This window comes from Ipomoea nil, unplaced genomic scaffold (genome assembly GCF_001879475.1).
Source record: "Ipomoea nil cultivar Tokyo-kokei standard unplaced genomic scaffold, Asagao_1.1 scaffold1262, whole genome shotgun sequence".
Lineage (NCBI taxonomy): Eukaryota > Viridiplantae > Streptophyta > Magnoliopsida > Solanales > Convolvulaceae > Ipomoea > Ipomoea nil.
In genome coordinates this window covers 495,146-511,878 of record NW_017617690.1, presented here as the reverse complement: position 1 = coordinate 511,878, position 16,733 = coordinate 495,146, and the positions used below count along the sequence as shown (strand labels likewise).

General features: G+C 36.2%; 1 protein-coding gene and 1 pseudogene across 2 annotated transcripts; both read left to right on the top strand.

The window, feature by feature from the left end:
• Window positions 1–8,126: 8,126 nt before the first annotated feature.
• On the top strand, window positions 8,127–11,910 carry LOC109184410. Of its 2 annotated transcripts, XM_019334409.1 has the most exons (6): window positions 8,127–8,290; window positions 8,364–8,469; window positions 10,398–10,657; window positions 10,746–10,859; window positions 11,151–11,255; window positions 11,556–11,910. In XM_019334409.1, exons 3-6 carry the CDS (start codon window positions 10,567–10,569, stop codon window positions 11,807–11,809), a joined length of 564 nt encoding a protein of 187 aa, XP_019189954.1. In that variant the 5' UTR covers window positions 8,127–8,290; window positions 8,364–8,469; window positions 10,398–10,566; the 3' UTR covers window positions 11,810–11,910. The 2 variants fall into 2 exon arrangements, with proteins under 2 accessions (XP_019189954.1, XP_019189953.1); XM_019334408.1 differs by having other exon boundaries at window positions 8,127–8,469.
• A 3,145-nt stretch (window positions 11,911–15,055) lies between these two features.
• On the top strand, window positions 15,056–16,494 carry LOC109184516 (annotated as a pseudogene).
• The last annotated feature ends 239 nt before the right edge of the window (window positions 16,495–16,733 follow it).

The following is a 16,733-nucleotide window of genomic DNA, read 5'->3' as shown; positions in this document are numbered from 1 at the left end:
GTTTATATATCCACAGTATTAGAACTTTATATCCATAATATTAAACATATATGTACATAATCATAGAACTATATATTCACAGATTTAAAATGTTCATAATTTTATATCTATATATCCACAATTTTAAAGCTATATGTCCACAGTTGTAAAAATGTTCATAAGTTTATATTCATAATTTTAGCACTATAAATTCATAACGTTAAAGCCAAATGCAAATAACAAACTGTAAATTTACCAATCAAAGTCATCAACATCAGCATCAGTAGCAGCGGCATGACGAACATATCTCTGAAATGGGACCCTAACAAGTGGAGGAGTTACTTGTGCTCCCAAGGTCGTTGACAGTCCTGCATCCTCTCCAATTTGTTGAACCAAAGCATCCAATGGTAGGTCCTCTTCAACTACTTGCTCTGTGTGTTGCTCACATGGCTGCGGTTGCGATTCATTGCAGTGTATTCCCAAATCAAATGATGGAGCTTCAAATTCCATGGTTCTTGTTGTCTTCTGAAATGCTTCCACCAATGAATCCACTGCAGCGGTGAAGGTTTCACTCCCAAAGAATATGTCATCCAACTGAGATTCAGTTGGAATGGAAGTTGATTCAATTGCGCTTGCAGCACCTAGCATGTTTGATATCCCTGAGAACGCTTTCTTCATGACTTCAATAGGTGCGCCCTGCTTTCCAATTTCAGACATAGCTTCACCAAACTCCAGGACATCTGATGCTAGCTTTTGGAGCACACGGGTCACCCGATCAACACTTGAGAGTGGCTCACTTGTAGTTGGTGTCGGTGTTGCAGTAGCAGGAGTAGAAGAAGTAGTAGCAGCAGCAGTAAATGCAGGTTGTGGTAGTGAGGTTGTAGCAGTAGCAGTGCTTGCAGGTTGTTGCAGTGAGGTGGTAGCATCAGTCCTTGGCTTCTTAACTCTAGGGATAACCCTTCCTTTTCCAAACCCACCAGCCCTTTTTTCAGCCTTGACTCTCTTTCTTACAAGCGTGGTTGTCCAAGCAAGTATGCTAGGGTATGTCCTGTTGATCTTCATTCCTTTGAATTCTACTCGATCAAAGTAGAACAGCTACAAATTACAGAAGATTATGTTAAAGATGAATTTAGAACAATTTATCCATGTATTCTTAATTGCATGGTCACAGTGTAATGCATAACTATATGTCCATAATCACATAACTATATATCCATAACTTTAAAACTATATATCCACAAAATTCAGAAATAAAAAATGATATTAATAAAATGAGTATATTCCAAGTTTCATGCATATATGTCCATAAACCCATAAATATACATCCAAAAACACATTAATATATATCCAGAATTATTAGCAGTATGTCCACAGAGTAATACATACATATATTCACAGAGTACTACACATCCATAATCACATAACTATATATCCACAATTTTAAAATTATATATCCACAAATTAAACTGCATAAAGGACCTCATTAAACTGAGTGTATTCCAAGTGTCATGCATATATATCCATAAACCCATAACTATACATCCAAAAACACATTAATATATATCCAGAATTATTAACAGTATGTCCACAGAGTAATACATTCATATATTCACATAGTACTATATATCCATAATCACATAACTATATATCCACAATTTTAAAACTATATATCCACAAATTAAACTACATAAAGGATCTTATTAAACTGAGTATATTCCAAGTTTCATGCATATATATCCATAATAAATTGTTAGTTATACACCTACAACTACATAAAATTCATGCAACTAGATTAAAGACAATAAGAACTGACCAATATCAATGTCATTGGCCCCCAAAAGCTTCTCTTTCTATCTTCATTGTAACTATCTATCGAGTCAATGAGAGATTGGTATGTGTAGGCGCACCAATTGTACTCTTTAATCATATCAACATCAATCAATGAGTTTAAGATCCTGTACTTGGAGTAGCGTGTTGTGTTTCCTCGAAGCATGGAGGAAACGGCAAAGACTACGAAATCCATCTTGAACTCATCACCATGATCAGCTCTCCTAACAATCTCATCTGGCATCTGTGTAGTTATTGGCGAGCCTGCTGTAATACCCCACCTCCTTCTCCATGAAGTCAGCAGCAGTTTGTATTCACAGGTTGAGGTGTCTTCCATCTTTGTCCCCTCATTGACCTTCAGAGGCCCTCGCGGGATTCCCAACGTGTATTCGACATCTTCCTCTTCAATGTGGAGACTATCATCCTCTAATACAAAATCACACCTGCAAACATTAAAGTTGTCCAGCAGGTATTGCACTAACTTTGATTCATTGGTGCAGAGTTGGAGATGAAGAAGTCCACCAAATCCAGTTTCTACGACAGCTTGTTTCTGTCGTGGTGAGAGCCTCTGGACAAGATCAAACATCAGCTTTGGCCCCATCCTCGTATTGAAGTAATCTCTCCTGTGTTCTCTAGTTCGTCGGCGCCGTCTCGTTGAAGTCTCTGCAACAGTTGTTTCCTTAGCAGGGCGTGAGCGCTGAGCTGCTTGTGAATTTAGGGCTGCTGGTGGTTGTTCACTAGTTGGATTAGAGCTCTGAGCTGCTTGTGAATCTAGAATTGCTGCTGTCCGGTACTCTGTTCTTCTTCGTTTTGTTTCTCTAAGATCCTCAGCCAGTGTAGGTTCACGAGCCATTTCTGTAAATAAGAATTATTAAACTATACATCCATAATATCACAACTATTTGTCCACAAACATTTCAGAAACACACTAATTGAAGACAGGAATGATATTTTCATACATGCATAAGTATTAAACTATAAAACCACAATTATAAAGCTATATGTCCACAATATCACAACTATTTGTCCACAAACATTTCAGAAAACACACTAATTGAAGACAGGAATGATATTTTCATACATGCATAAGTATTAAACTATAAAACCACAATTATAAAGCTATATATCCACAATATCACAACTATTTGTCCACAAACATTTCAGAAAACACACTAATTGAAGACAGGAATGATATTTTCATACATGCATAAGTATTAAACTATAAAACCACAATTATAAAGCTATATATCCACAATATCACAACTATTTGTCCACAAAAATTTCAGAAAACACACTAATTGAAGACAGGAATGATATTTTCATACATGCATAAGTATTAAACTATAAAACCACAATTATAAAGCTATATATCCACAATATCACAACTATTTGTCCACAAACATTTCAGAAAACACACTAATTGAAGACAGGAATGATATTTTCATACATGCATAAGTATTAAACTATAAAACCACAATTATAAAGTTATATATCCACAATATCACAATTATTTGTCCACAAACATTTCAGAAACACACTAATTGAAGACATGAATGATATTTTCGAACATGCATAAGTATTAAACTATAAAACCACAAGTATAAAGCTATATATCCACAATATCACAACTATTTGTCCACAAACATTTCAGAAACACAATAATTGAAGAGAGGAATGATATTTTCAGACATGCATAACTATTAAACTATAAAACCACAAGTATAAAGCTATATATCCACAATATCACAACTATTTGTCCACAAACATTTCAGAAAACACCAAAAAACAATCAAACAAACAGAAAAAAAACAGAGTATTGATCTGTTTGAGAAAAATGCAAAATCGTGTTGCAAAACCCTAGTCAAAAATAACAAGAATATACAGCGAATATGAATGTTAACAGTCAAAAAACACAAAAATACATTATACCTGATGGAGAATGCGATGATAACGGGCGACAATGCTAGAATGAAAATGGCGAAAATGGCGACAATGGTGAACAAAACACGCTCCGGCGACAATGAGATGAAGACGGCGAAAATCGCGACTCCGAGTAGACAGAGAGAGAGATGAAGACTGCTACAGTGCGAAGGAAATGTGTAGCTTGTTGGAGACGAAACGTTGGAAATGGCGGAAAAAGGAGTGTAGTGGCGTTTTATGGCAATAATAATAATTTTTTTTTTTAAATATCGGGATGAGTGAAACGGTGCCACTAACGGCACCGTTACTTCCCTGGCACTATACGGTGCCGTTTTCAACCGTGTGTACCAAGAACGGTACACACGGTTGCACGGCATAACAATTGAAGATGTATGCATCCAAACATGCAGAAGAATAAGAAAGAAAATAAGAGGAAGAGAGAGAATGGTTATATTAATTAATTAATGTGAAGGTTGGCTTGATTAGGACATCCATAGACATACCATGCTTGGTGATCCTTACCTCATGGCACTTTGAAGTTGATATGTTCATAACATTTTTCCCAAAATGTTGAATCTTTAAGTTTAAGGGCTCCCCACACTTCGGCCCGACAGAGCATTTAGGAAAATATAAATCATGGTAACTCAGTTGAACAGATAAGCTATATCTTTGCTTACTACACACATGGAGTCTCCCTCCTACTTACTACACACATGGAGTCTCCCTCCATTTGAGATGTTACTCTCACACTGTCGCTGGTGAGACTCAATTTCTGGTTATTCTTCTCAAATTTCATCCTTGTGACCAACTGAGCTGCCCATGCGAGCTTGATATATTCATAACATATTCCGACAATACACAGACAAGTGAAAATACTGTATCAGGTGAGAAGTGTAGACCAATATTAATCATCGATCTTTGTGCATTTAGAAATAATATGGTTGCCATCTTATTTTATTTTATTTTTAGATGATGAAGAAAATTTGCATTCAGGATAATAGTCAACAAACTACAAAAAAAAAAAAAAAAAAAAAAAAAAGATAAATAGCACTAGGAATACCTTCAAAGGTGTAATAATTTTGATAAAGAGCAAATACCAATTTCGATCCCACGAGTATTAGTAAAATCACGGTTTTGGTCTACATGTTTAATTACTACTAATTTTTATCCACGACTATTATTTTAGTACCAGAATTCATCACGTCGGTCACTCCCTATTTAAGATATTCCGAAATCTAAAACTTTTAAGGACAATTTCATCCTTTTCAACTTAGAATTCCAATTTGAGCATAAATAGAGGGATTTAAGCCCTAAGAGTGATCCAAATTCGCAATTCTCCTCATCATTCTACCTTAATTCTAGGAAGAGAACTGTGAATTGGAAATTTGGAATAGATCTTAGGGCTTAAATCTCTTTATGCATGCTTAAATTGAAATCTTAATTTGAAAAGGACAAAAGTACCCTTAATAATTTCATATTTCAGCATGTCTTAGACGAAGGGGTGACTGCGTGATGAATTTTGACACTAAAATAATAGCCGTAGATGAAAATTGGTAGAAATTAAATATGTGGACCAAAATTGTCATTTTGCTAATACTCGTGATACCAAAATTAGTATTTGCTTTTTTGATAAATTTCACTCTTTTGTAATAGGTAAGCTACACTAGGAAGACTCTCGAGAATGGACACATAATTTTTAAATTACATAGAAGATGTAAAGGGAAACCTTAACTAATGAGTATTGTTAAGAATCAAACTTGTAATTTTCATGTACAAGAATCATATCCAATTATGCATAATATGTCTTTGCCCATTGCCTGATGAGTTTGCTCCTCTTCGTGCTCTGCCATGCATATTGCATAATGGCCCTGTTTGGTAAATGACGTTAGCTGATAGTTGTTACCTGTTAGATGATTGGGTTAATTACAGTGTATAACTAGTTGATAACATTAGCTGATTGTAGAAAGGTGTTTGGTAAATTAGATGTTAGCTGATAGTTATTTGGTATAATTTCTTTTTTCAAAAAGCTAATTGAAATAGTTACTTTGAGTAGCTTTTAAATTTGAGCATTTTGGAGTACAAAAAGTTAAATAATCAAACACTTATATTGATTTTTAAACCAAGTCAAATAACTAATAGTGGTCAAATAAATCAAAATTAGCCCGTAGACTAACTATTTTACCAAACATGGCCAATATGTTTAAAATCGAACCCAACTGAATGGGTCGTTATAGGTGCATGTGCACCGCGGTCAAAACGACATCGTTTCTTTAAGTAAAGAAATTACGCGTCGTTAGTTTTAACGGAGTGCATATTTTTTTGTATGTTAATTACCAACTGACACTATAGTATATCTAAACTGATACTGACTCACATATTATTTTTATATTATCAAATAAAACTTTAGTTATATCAAAATGATACTGTAGTTGTGGTGAAATGAAACTGCAGTGTATATAAAATGAATCTGAATAACATTTCACATATTTGAGTGTATATTATACAATGAAGCTGTAATTATATCAAAATGATCATGTAGTTGTGTTTTAATAAAACTATAGTGTATATAAAATGAAATTAAATAACATTTTCACATATTTGAGTCTATAAATATCGAATGAAACTGTAGTTATATCGAAATGAAACTGTAGTTGTGTTGAACCGAAACTGCAGTGTATACAAAATGAAACTGAATAACAAAGTTATTTTTTGCGGAAGAGTGCGGAACGGCGGAAAACAAATGTCGTTTCTTTTCATTAAACAAAAGAGTTTTTTCCAGTTTTGGTCCCTTGACTTTACTTGTGCTGACAAATGTGATTCATGACTTTTATTTCAGACAAAATTAGTGCCTAACTTCAATTTCTTTTCCACATTTAGTCCCATCCGACCAAGAATCCGGCCAACCCACCTGAAGTTTACACATCTCTTGTTTTTTAAGGGTAAATTAGTCTTTTCTTGCCATGTAAAATAATAAAAACTAAGAGATATTTAATTGCTTCATTATTGTCTTTGCTCGGCGGCGGCCTCTGAGCTTTGAACTTTTTGCAGAACGTCGTGTGGCTGTTCAGAGCCTCTTCACTGCCAATATGCCGCTCCGACCTCGCGCACAACCCGCATATCCACCGCCCTTGGTTTCGCTCTCGGACAACATCACTTCTCCGTGCACTCTTCCGTCAGTCCGCAGCACTCGCATTTCGTGAACAACATCACTTCGTTCATCTTCGCCGCCGTCGCTGTCGCCGCCGTTCCATTTCCCTGCGCTGTCACCTCCTTCCTCATCATCATCGTCTTCGCAGCCATTATACGTCCGGCGGAGCAGGAGGACAGTGCCCAAGTTACTCAACTGGTGAGGAAGGCGGAACAATAACTAGAACTAGAAGTAGATGGAACAAGGCGGCTATTTGCGGAAGATGCAAACAAATTGGTGAAGTTGAAAAGGAGTTACACGCTTGAGATGAACTCGTTTTAGATTTAAAATTCTGACTGCTCCATGAAATAAAACATTTTCATTTCTGTAAATAGACTACAGTAACAAAAATTATTTTTAATGTAATTACTACAAGTATTCGCCGCCATCGCTGTCGCCGCCGCTCCGTTTCCCTGCGCTGCCGCCTCCTTCCTCATCATCATCATCTTCGCAGCCATTCTCGGTGAATTCCACGAATCACAGGATTCTGATTTTGTGTTTGATTTTTGAATACTTTGTGCTGTTATGCAGAGCGTAAATTTCGGAAGAGCAGTTTGGATTTGGAATTCACCGAGAATGGTTGCGAAGACGATGATGATGAGGAAGGAGGTGACAGCGCAGGGAAACGGAGCGACGGCGACAACGACGACGGTGAAGATGAACGAAGTGATGTTGTTCGCGAAATGCGAGTGTTGCGGACTGACGGAAGAGTGCGCGGAGAAGTGATGTTGTCCGAGAGCGGAACCAAGGGCGGTGGATATGTGGGTTGTGCGCGAGGTAGAAGCGGCATATTGGCAATGAAGAGGCTCTGAACAGCCACACAACGTTCTGCAAAAAGTTCAAAGCTCAGAGGCCGCCGCCGAGCAAAGACAACAATGAAGCAATTAAATATCTCTTAGTTTTTATTATTTTACATGGCAAGAAAAGACTAATTTACCCTTAGAAAAACAAGAGATGTGTAAATTTCCGGTGGGTTGGCTGGATTCTTGGTCGGATGGGACTAAATGTGGAAAAGAAATTGAAGTTGGGCACTAATTTTGTCTGAAATAAAAGTCATGAATCACATTTGTCGGTACAAGTAAAGTCAAGGGACCAAAAGTGGAAAAAACTTTTAAACAAAATAACATCATTTTGATGCGCGGTGCATAATCGGTTGTGCTCCGCAGTGCACGATATAATTTGCCCAACTGAATGCCGGTTGTTTTTATTTTTAAATAATAATAAAAAAACTCCTAATTCCTAAAATCTCTCGATTTCCGATCTCCGCCCCCCGCATCTCTCCCCTGCGATTTTCGCTCTCCGTCCCGGCGACAACGCCGAGTAGAGCTTTGAACTCCGCCTCCCCTGCTTCCGGTCTCCGCCTCCTTGTAGACGAAGGTAGGTGTTTGAGTGTTTCTGCTTCCGGTCTCCGCCTCTTCTATTGTTTCTAATACGGAGTATGAAATATCAGTCTTGAAGGCTGGAAATCGAAGATTTGAAATTCAGAGCCAAGTTACTTCCCCAACATTGTTCTCCAGTCTTCAAAAAACGTATTCGAGATCGAGAAGCCATTAAAGGTACTCTTCCCCAACATTGATTGTACTCTTGCTTCGTACTTTCTTTTCAACACTTGTTATTCTTTCTATATTTGCAAGGCTGGAAGTCCTCACCTAAATATGACTGAATTTTCGCTCAATTAGTACCCTAATGATCTAGTAATAAGTAATAAGGTGGCCTGAAAATTCTTTTGGATTGTGATCTGTGGTCTTTTGGCATTTTCAAATAGAATTTTCTTCTGCCAAACTCCCATATTTTGCATAGTGGAGTCGTTGCTCAGATTGCCCCTGTTGAATTTTATTAGTTACTGACCATAGGGTGGTAACCTGCTTGTGTATTTTTTCATTTTTTCGTTGATGAATTTCCTTTCTAATATTTTCATTTTACTTCTTAAAAATCATGTAGGGAACTGATAAGATGATTAAGGGAATATCTTTATTATTAGAATTGATTTATTATCTTTACTTTTAGAATTGATTTATTTCCTATAGAGATAGCAAATAATTAGGCTAAGGAGCTTTAATGATTCTCCTTTCCTTTTTATGTTTTAGTTAGTCTTCCTTTCCTTTTTATGTTTTACTAGTCTTTGTAACCCTCTAATATAAAGGGTTTTTTCATTCTAATAAAATAACAAGCAAGAATGAAGTAAAGTTAAAATCAAGAGGTGGGAAAACTCTCAAAACGTTCCTATTATCTTTGTTCCTTAAATTTATCTCTCAACATAGATATCCCCAATAACCCTAATCGCCCTGTGACACGTGCTTTTGCCCGAGAACATAACAGGAACTCTTCGTTTTGTAGTCTAAAGTTGAAAAGAGAATTAGACAACTAGGAAATGTAAAGTTCATGCAATTGTAAATACTACATATTGTTGGATCAGATATTGTACATGTTGAGAATATTATTTATTCACTTCTGTCTTAATGTTGAGATGTACATGCTAGTCTTGAAGAGAAAAATTTACAATTACTGAAGGAGAAAGACATTCTGTTTCAGCAAATTGTAATATAAAATCTCAATCTTAATGGCTTATGCAGTTTAAATACCTTTCTTTTTTGCCTGTTTTTTTTTTCATTCATAATCTGCAAATTTACTTAGTTAGAGATGGTTTACTTCATAGAGATGTTTATAATTCCTTTCTTGTAATTGAAACTCCATTCTAGAGAAAAAGGAGAAAAAAAATACATATGGTAGTACCATAAAGACAACAATTATTTGTTTGGCTGAAGCCTTTCAGCCACTATAAAGTTAAACAAGCACACATCAATGCTGGGAAGAGAGAGAATATATGAATCAGGAACAATAAGAGCACAGAAAGGAGATCTGCACTATTGCACCGTAAAGGGACAAATAAATTAGGCACCTAAATATCTGATGATTTCGACATTGTAGAATTTGTAAAGAAATTATGTGTCATTTTTACAGATTTACCCACATGTTGAACAAAACCAGAAACAGATTCACCATAAACTATAAACTTATAAAGTGAAGTGTAATAGTGTTGTAGTTGACAGATCAGATGTAGAAATCATGAAAATAGAGAATCAAACTAAGAATTCATTATTAACAAAAAAATTATCCATAATCTAACATTAGCAGGGACGAGTATATGCTGATTTGGGAGCATATTAGTAGAATACAGAAGTTGACTCGATAGTTCACGTACACTACTGCTGCCACTCCCAAATCCCAAACTGATACTGCTCATAAGCAAGATTACTGGGTTCTTGATTTGAGAAGTTGAGCCCAGAGTTAAAAGCACTTGTACTGTTACTCCCCATCTCAAACTGATGATAATAAGCATGATTACTGGGTTCTTGATCTTGGTGTACCATATTACAAAAAGTATTATCGACTCCAGTAGTGTAGTTAAAAGCACTTGTACTGATACCTCCCATCTCCATCTGATCATACTGATGATGATATCTTCTTCCATAACAATGACCAGGATTGGGTTCTTGATTTGGCTGCATATTAGAAAAGTGGGTTACCGGCCAAAATGCAAATCTCACTGCATCCTCGGCGAGGCTCCAGAATATAGTTGAATGAACTCTCCATCGCCATTGGCTCTGCTGAAATCGAAAGTCTGAACTTTGAAGGTGGAGCAGACGGAGATCATGGCCGCGGGTGATGAAACTCAAGAAAGAGTTGCATCTTCTTCATCTCCGAGTTGGAAGGAACGGATTCTCGTCCCCACTATACTCGCAGGTATACTACTCAACATTGTATTCTAGCACAAAAGTTCTTCAAATTTTCTGATTTTATATGATTTTCCCCCTGTTTTGTTCCCTTTTAGGGATTTCTGGCGGAGGAGCTGGATTGGTATCAAAGCATCGAAAAGTTCATGGCCTTGCTAATATTTCCGCCACTTATGCAACCAATTTCGCCATCGTTACTGGCTGTTATTGTGGTAATTTGTTTTTCATTGTTTGTGTATTGGAATATTTACGTAATTGCATTTTTTTAAATCATGATGATTCTAATTTCCAAAAAAGAGGGCTGGAAAAAGGAGCAGTTAAAGGATTATATAGCTGGGTATTATATTTTATATTATACTCTTAAAAAGGAATGATTTTTTTTATATGAAATGCTGACTGCTGATCAGTATATGATCTATCCTTTCCAAGAGATATTTTGGTAGACAAATGACAATTGGGATGCTATTGAGATCAATGCTTGTGGTGACATTGATGTTTTCCAGGTGCTCGAGAGTTTGTAAGAGTAAGTAGAACTGGAAAACCTGATGACTTGTTGAATTCGGTAATTGGAGGTTTTGGTAGTGGTGCTCTTTTGGGAAGGCTTCAAGGTAAAACTTCATGCCTCTATTTGTACATAAAAACATCACCATGGTACAAATGCAATTCGTTAGTTCATACATCTGAAAAAGATTTGTTTTGGTAGTCTCTTTGCAACTGTTGTGTAAATTCTCCCCGGAAGCTAAATTTCTGATGATCTGCCAATTCTTTCTTACTGCTGTTGTATAACTTGGTCAGTTTTAGGAACGATTACTATCACCATAAGTTGGACCGTTGTGTGTTAGATCATCTATGTGTTTTGTGCTCATTTAGGACGGTTGTTGAAGTGCTCTGTTTGAATGCTATTCCAGGTGGCCAACTTGGTGCTATTCGTTATTCTGTCGCCTTTGCTGTTGTGGGAACGTCAGTTGATTTTGCCACTCTCAAATTGAAACCTGTCCTGAGAAGATACTATAACTCGGGCGTTGGCAGCAAGGACAGCTGGTTGAAGTTGCCAGAATGGTCACCTATAAAAGTGCTCGACGAGGAAGCCCTTGCTGCAAAACATGCCCGGGAACAAGAAATCTATAGAAGAGTTCATAATTTGAACAAAGAAGAATCTTAAGACCAACACATTTTTGTTATGGTTTGCTTACCTGCTTCGTATTCAGTGGAAACATGCATTTGTAAATGAGCAAGCATTGCAATAATGAGACGCATTAGACTCGGTTCTTGCCTGGACAAATACTACCATAAAAATTCACTCACTATAGGTGCATATATATAAATGGTAACTAAATCTATATATTTGTTTAGAAAATAATTTTAAAAATAGTTTAATGCAAGTGTATTGACAAACCGCATTGAAATTGAAAATGTCCTCCACAAACTTGAGAAGATAATTTGCATCAATAATTTAATAGCTAAGCTTTTTGGAGGCTTGAACAACAAACAAAATTAAAAGAAGAAAAGAGCAATGGTAATAGAATTGAAGATGGAGCTGAGGTAGATATAATTTTATCTATCTAAAGGAGAACTCAGTGATGAAGTAAAACATTATATATAATATTGATTTTGTAATGTGGCCCGCCCAAATTAAACAGGAGAGTTATGACGTGCATCCGTATGCACCATGCATGGTGCATACGGATGCAAAAACGACGTCGTTTTGGCGTCTAACTTAAAAAAAAAAAAATCAGAATTGCCACATTCATAATTTCATAACTACATTTTCAGAATTGCATAACTACACATCCAGAATTGCATAACTACACATCCATAATTGCATAACTATAATTCCAGAATTGCAAAACTACACATCCATAACTTCATAACTACACATCCAGAATCGCATAACTACACTTTCAGAATTGCATAACTACACTTCCAGAATTTCATAACTAAAAAATCCAAAATGAATGAACTAAAAATGAATAACATAATGTTGTTGCTGGGAATCGAAACTGATTTTTTTTTTTTTTTTTTAAGTAGGGCACGCGTTTTATGCAAAACGACGTCGTTTTTGCATCCGTATGCACCATGCAGGGTGCATACGGATGGACATCATAATTTGCCAATTAAACATGCAAACACTTTACATGAATTTTTCTACTTTCCCACAATTCCACTCTTCTATATATTGTGTTCTTGATTTCTTGATAATTAATACACTATTACTACCAGTGTTGTAAAACTCGACCTAGGCGGCGCCTAAGCGCTGCCATGCCGAGCTGTTTTTGAATGTAGTCGGTCATTCCTCGGCTGGCCGCCTAGGCAGCCAACTCGGCCAAAATCGAAAAAAATCGGCCAACTCGGCTGAGTCATCCGATTTTGACTGATTTTGTTCGATTTTGACTGATTTCGTCTGATGTCGTCTTTTATTAATTATAAACATTGGGCATTAACTTATTCGCGCCATGCGTGTGTAAAACTAGTAATTTAATAAGAGTAAAATAAAGTACTAATTATGTCAACTTTGATTGGGATGTGGTTTGAACCTAAGACCTTTTTTTTTATTGAAATCAATGAGTAAGTTAACGGTGAACTAACAGAAATTAACGAAGAAGATAATATTTAACGACGAATAATCATATAAATAATGATAAATTAGAAAATCTCAAGAAAAAATTAAAATTTGATCAATTTGAGCTATTTATTTGATTAAAAAAAATAGGAAATCTCAAGAAAAAATTAAAATATGATCAATCTAAGTCATTCATTTGATTAAAAAAATTTACTGTCATTTTTTCGATCCCCTAACCCTTTTTTGACTCTTATTAGTATATATTAGTATACTAGTTTTGTTACGCGCTTTGCGCAAATAAAATAATGTCCAATGATTATTTTTAAATAAGCATTTCAAAGCATATCAATCCAATATTATATCGGAGATGTTCATGCATAGATAAATAAATATTAAATTTATTTATTTAAATCGGTAATTTAAAGTATAAAAAAGCAAGATATATATATGAGAGATTGATTATATTGTCACTAAAATAAATGTTTGTAACTCTGTAATAACGCTAGTCTAAATACTTAGTCTAAAAACGATAGTCTAAATAAATATGACTTTTTGTATAAATTTATCTTTTTTTTTTTTTTTTTTGTACAAATTTATCTAATTTTTCTTAATTCTCTTTTGGGTAGCATTGTCTTTTGACTCTTATTAGAATTGTAGATGTAGATATAGTATATAGTAGATAGATAGGTAGATATTACTGTAGTATAGTATATACTAGTAATTGTCCCGTGCGATGCACGAGCTATTATTAATTTAACAAATTTACCAATTAAATTTTTGACATCATCTGAATTAGCAAAGAAATGGTTGTGGAAACAGAAAAACGTACTTGAGTTCTTGATCTCAAAATTAGTTTGATTAAAAATGTAAGCAATTGACTTAACAAATTTATCAATAGTCAAATTAATTATAATTGAGGTTTAAATGAATATGCCCTGTGCGATGCACGAACAAAAATTTATAAGTATCGTTGTAACGTTATGATACAAAGCTGAATTAGTTTCATTAAAAAATGTAAGTATAGCTATACAATGTAATATTTAAATGTTAAGATAACAAATGCATTCATATTGCTAATCTGATTTGCAATAATGACCTTACAAAGTTAAACGGACAAAGAAAGACCCGGACCACCTTGTGGTTTACAAAAAAAAAAAAAATAATGATCTTACAAATCTATTAATATGCATTCACACTTAGGCTGGGGGGGGGGGGGGGGGGGGGGGGGGGGGGGGGGGGGGGGGGAATTTTTTTACACTAAATAATATAACATAATAAAGATAAAAGTTTTAATATAACAAATGTTGGCCAATATATAATTACATTTTTTTTAATTTTTGGGCTAAATCTATCCCATTGCTGCAGCTCATTTTTCCAATGTCCATTCATAGTTTTGGAGGGAAACAAAGATTCTGCTTTATATATATAAAGATGTTTAAAATCGAACCCAAAAAACAAAACCTAATTCCTAAAATCTCTCAATTTCCGGTCTCCGCCCCCCGCCTCTCTCCCCTGCGAATTTCGGTCTCCGTCCCGGCGACAACGGCGAGTAGAGCTTTGAACTCCGCCTCCTTGTTCTCCAGTCTTCAAAAAACGTATTCGAGAACGAGAAGCCATTGAAGGTACTCTTCCCCAACATTGATTCTACTCTTTCTTGCTACTTCCTTTTCTACACTCGTTATTCTTTCTATATTTGCAAGGCTGGAAGTCCCTCACCTAAATATGAATTTGAATTTTCGCTCAATTAGTACCCTAATGTTCTAGTAATAAGTAATAAGGTGGCTTGAAAATTCTTTTGGATTGTGATTTGTGGTCTTTTGGCATTTTCAAGTAATCAGTTCATTGTAGATTGTAGATTCTATGGAGAAAGTAGAAGAAGCACTAGAAAAGGGTTCTGAAAACTCAGAAACAGGGATGGTTCTAGAAGATGATCCGGAGTACCAGGTGATTGTAGATTGTAATGCATTGTCAGTTGATATTGAGAATGAAATTATTATAATTCATAATTTCATACGTGATAAGTACCGCTTAAAATTCCCAGAGTTGGAGTCTCTTGTTCACCACCCAATTGATTATGCCCGGGTGGTTAAGAAAATTGGGAATGAGATGGACCTCACCCTTGTTGATCTGGAAGGATTTTTGCCTTCAGCTATTATTATGGTTGTTTCAGTTACAGCATCAACTACAAATGGCAAGCCACTGCCTGAAGATGTCTTGCAAAAGACAATTGAAGCTTGTGATCGTGCGTTTGCTCTTGATTCAGCAAAGAAGAAAGTCGTAGATTTTGTTGAGAGTCGAATGGGGTATATTGCTCCAAACCTCTCAGCTATTGTAGGAAGTGGTGTTGCTGCAAAACTTATGGGGACTGCTGGTGGTCTTTCCTCATTGGCAAAGATGCCTGCTTGTAATGTGCAGCTTCTTGGTGCTAAAAAGAAGAACCTTGCTGGGTTCTCTACAGCAACATCCCAATTTCGCATTGGATTCCTTGAGCAGACAGAAGTATTTGAGAGCACACCTCCTCCTTTAAGGATGCGTGCCTGTCGACTGTTAGCTGCGAAAGCTACCCTTGCTGCACGTGTTGATTCAACAAGGGGAGACCCAACGGGGAAAACTGGGCGATCTCTCCTAGAAGAGGTTCGTAAGAAGATAGAGAAATGGCAAGAGCCACCTCCTGCCAAACAGCCTAGACCACTTCCTGTTCCAGATTCTGAACCTAAAAAAAAGAGGGGTGGACGTAGACTGAGGAAGATGAAAGAAAGGTACGTACTTATGATTTCTTCCAACTTATAGGGTAAATAAACCTGCATTTTCTTGACTTGTGTGTGATGCAATCTAATAATAGATAGTTGTATCTAACATAGCTAACTTGTTCATAAACTTTCACTAGGTATGCCATTACAGACATGCGGAAGCTGGCTAACAGAATGCAGTTTGGAGTACCTGAAGAGAGCTCATATGGTTGTTTCTCAGGGGATTGAACGGTCGAACCCACAAGCATATGTAAATCAACTTGGGTCAGGAACCCAGAGCACATACTTTTCAGAAACCGGGACATTTTCCAAGATCAAGAGAACATAACGGTACTTACAGAAGAAACAATTTGAACAAGGCAGTCAGAATATAATGAATCGTCTTCGTGTTTATTCTTCTTGATTGCACAAGTAGTTTAGCAGCTAACAATTTTCTTATCCATCATATCATAGTAGAGACAAATTCTTTCTTTCTGTTTAGTAAACACAATTTCCTTCTTGGGCCCTGGAAATATTCCAATACTATTACTGCTGTCACCATTGCCACCTTCTTGCTCTTCTTTCCCCATTGCCATTTCCTTCTCTCCCTTGCCTGCCATATCTCTGTGTGTGTGTGTGTGTGTGAGCAAAACTAAATGAAGTTGTGTTTGATGTGTCTCATCTTGCAAGGGCTGATTTTTATAGCAATGGACAATGGAAACAGTACAGACCCCACTGCCCCCCCCCCCCCCCCCCCCCCCCCCCCCCCCCCCCCCCTTTTTTTTTGTTGTTGTTGT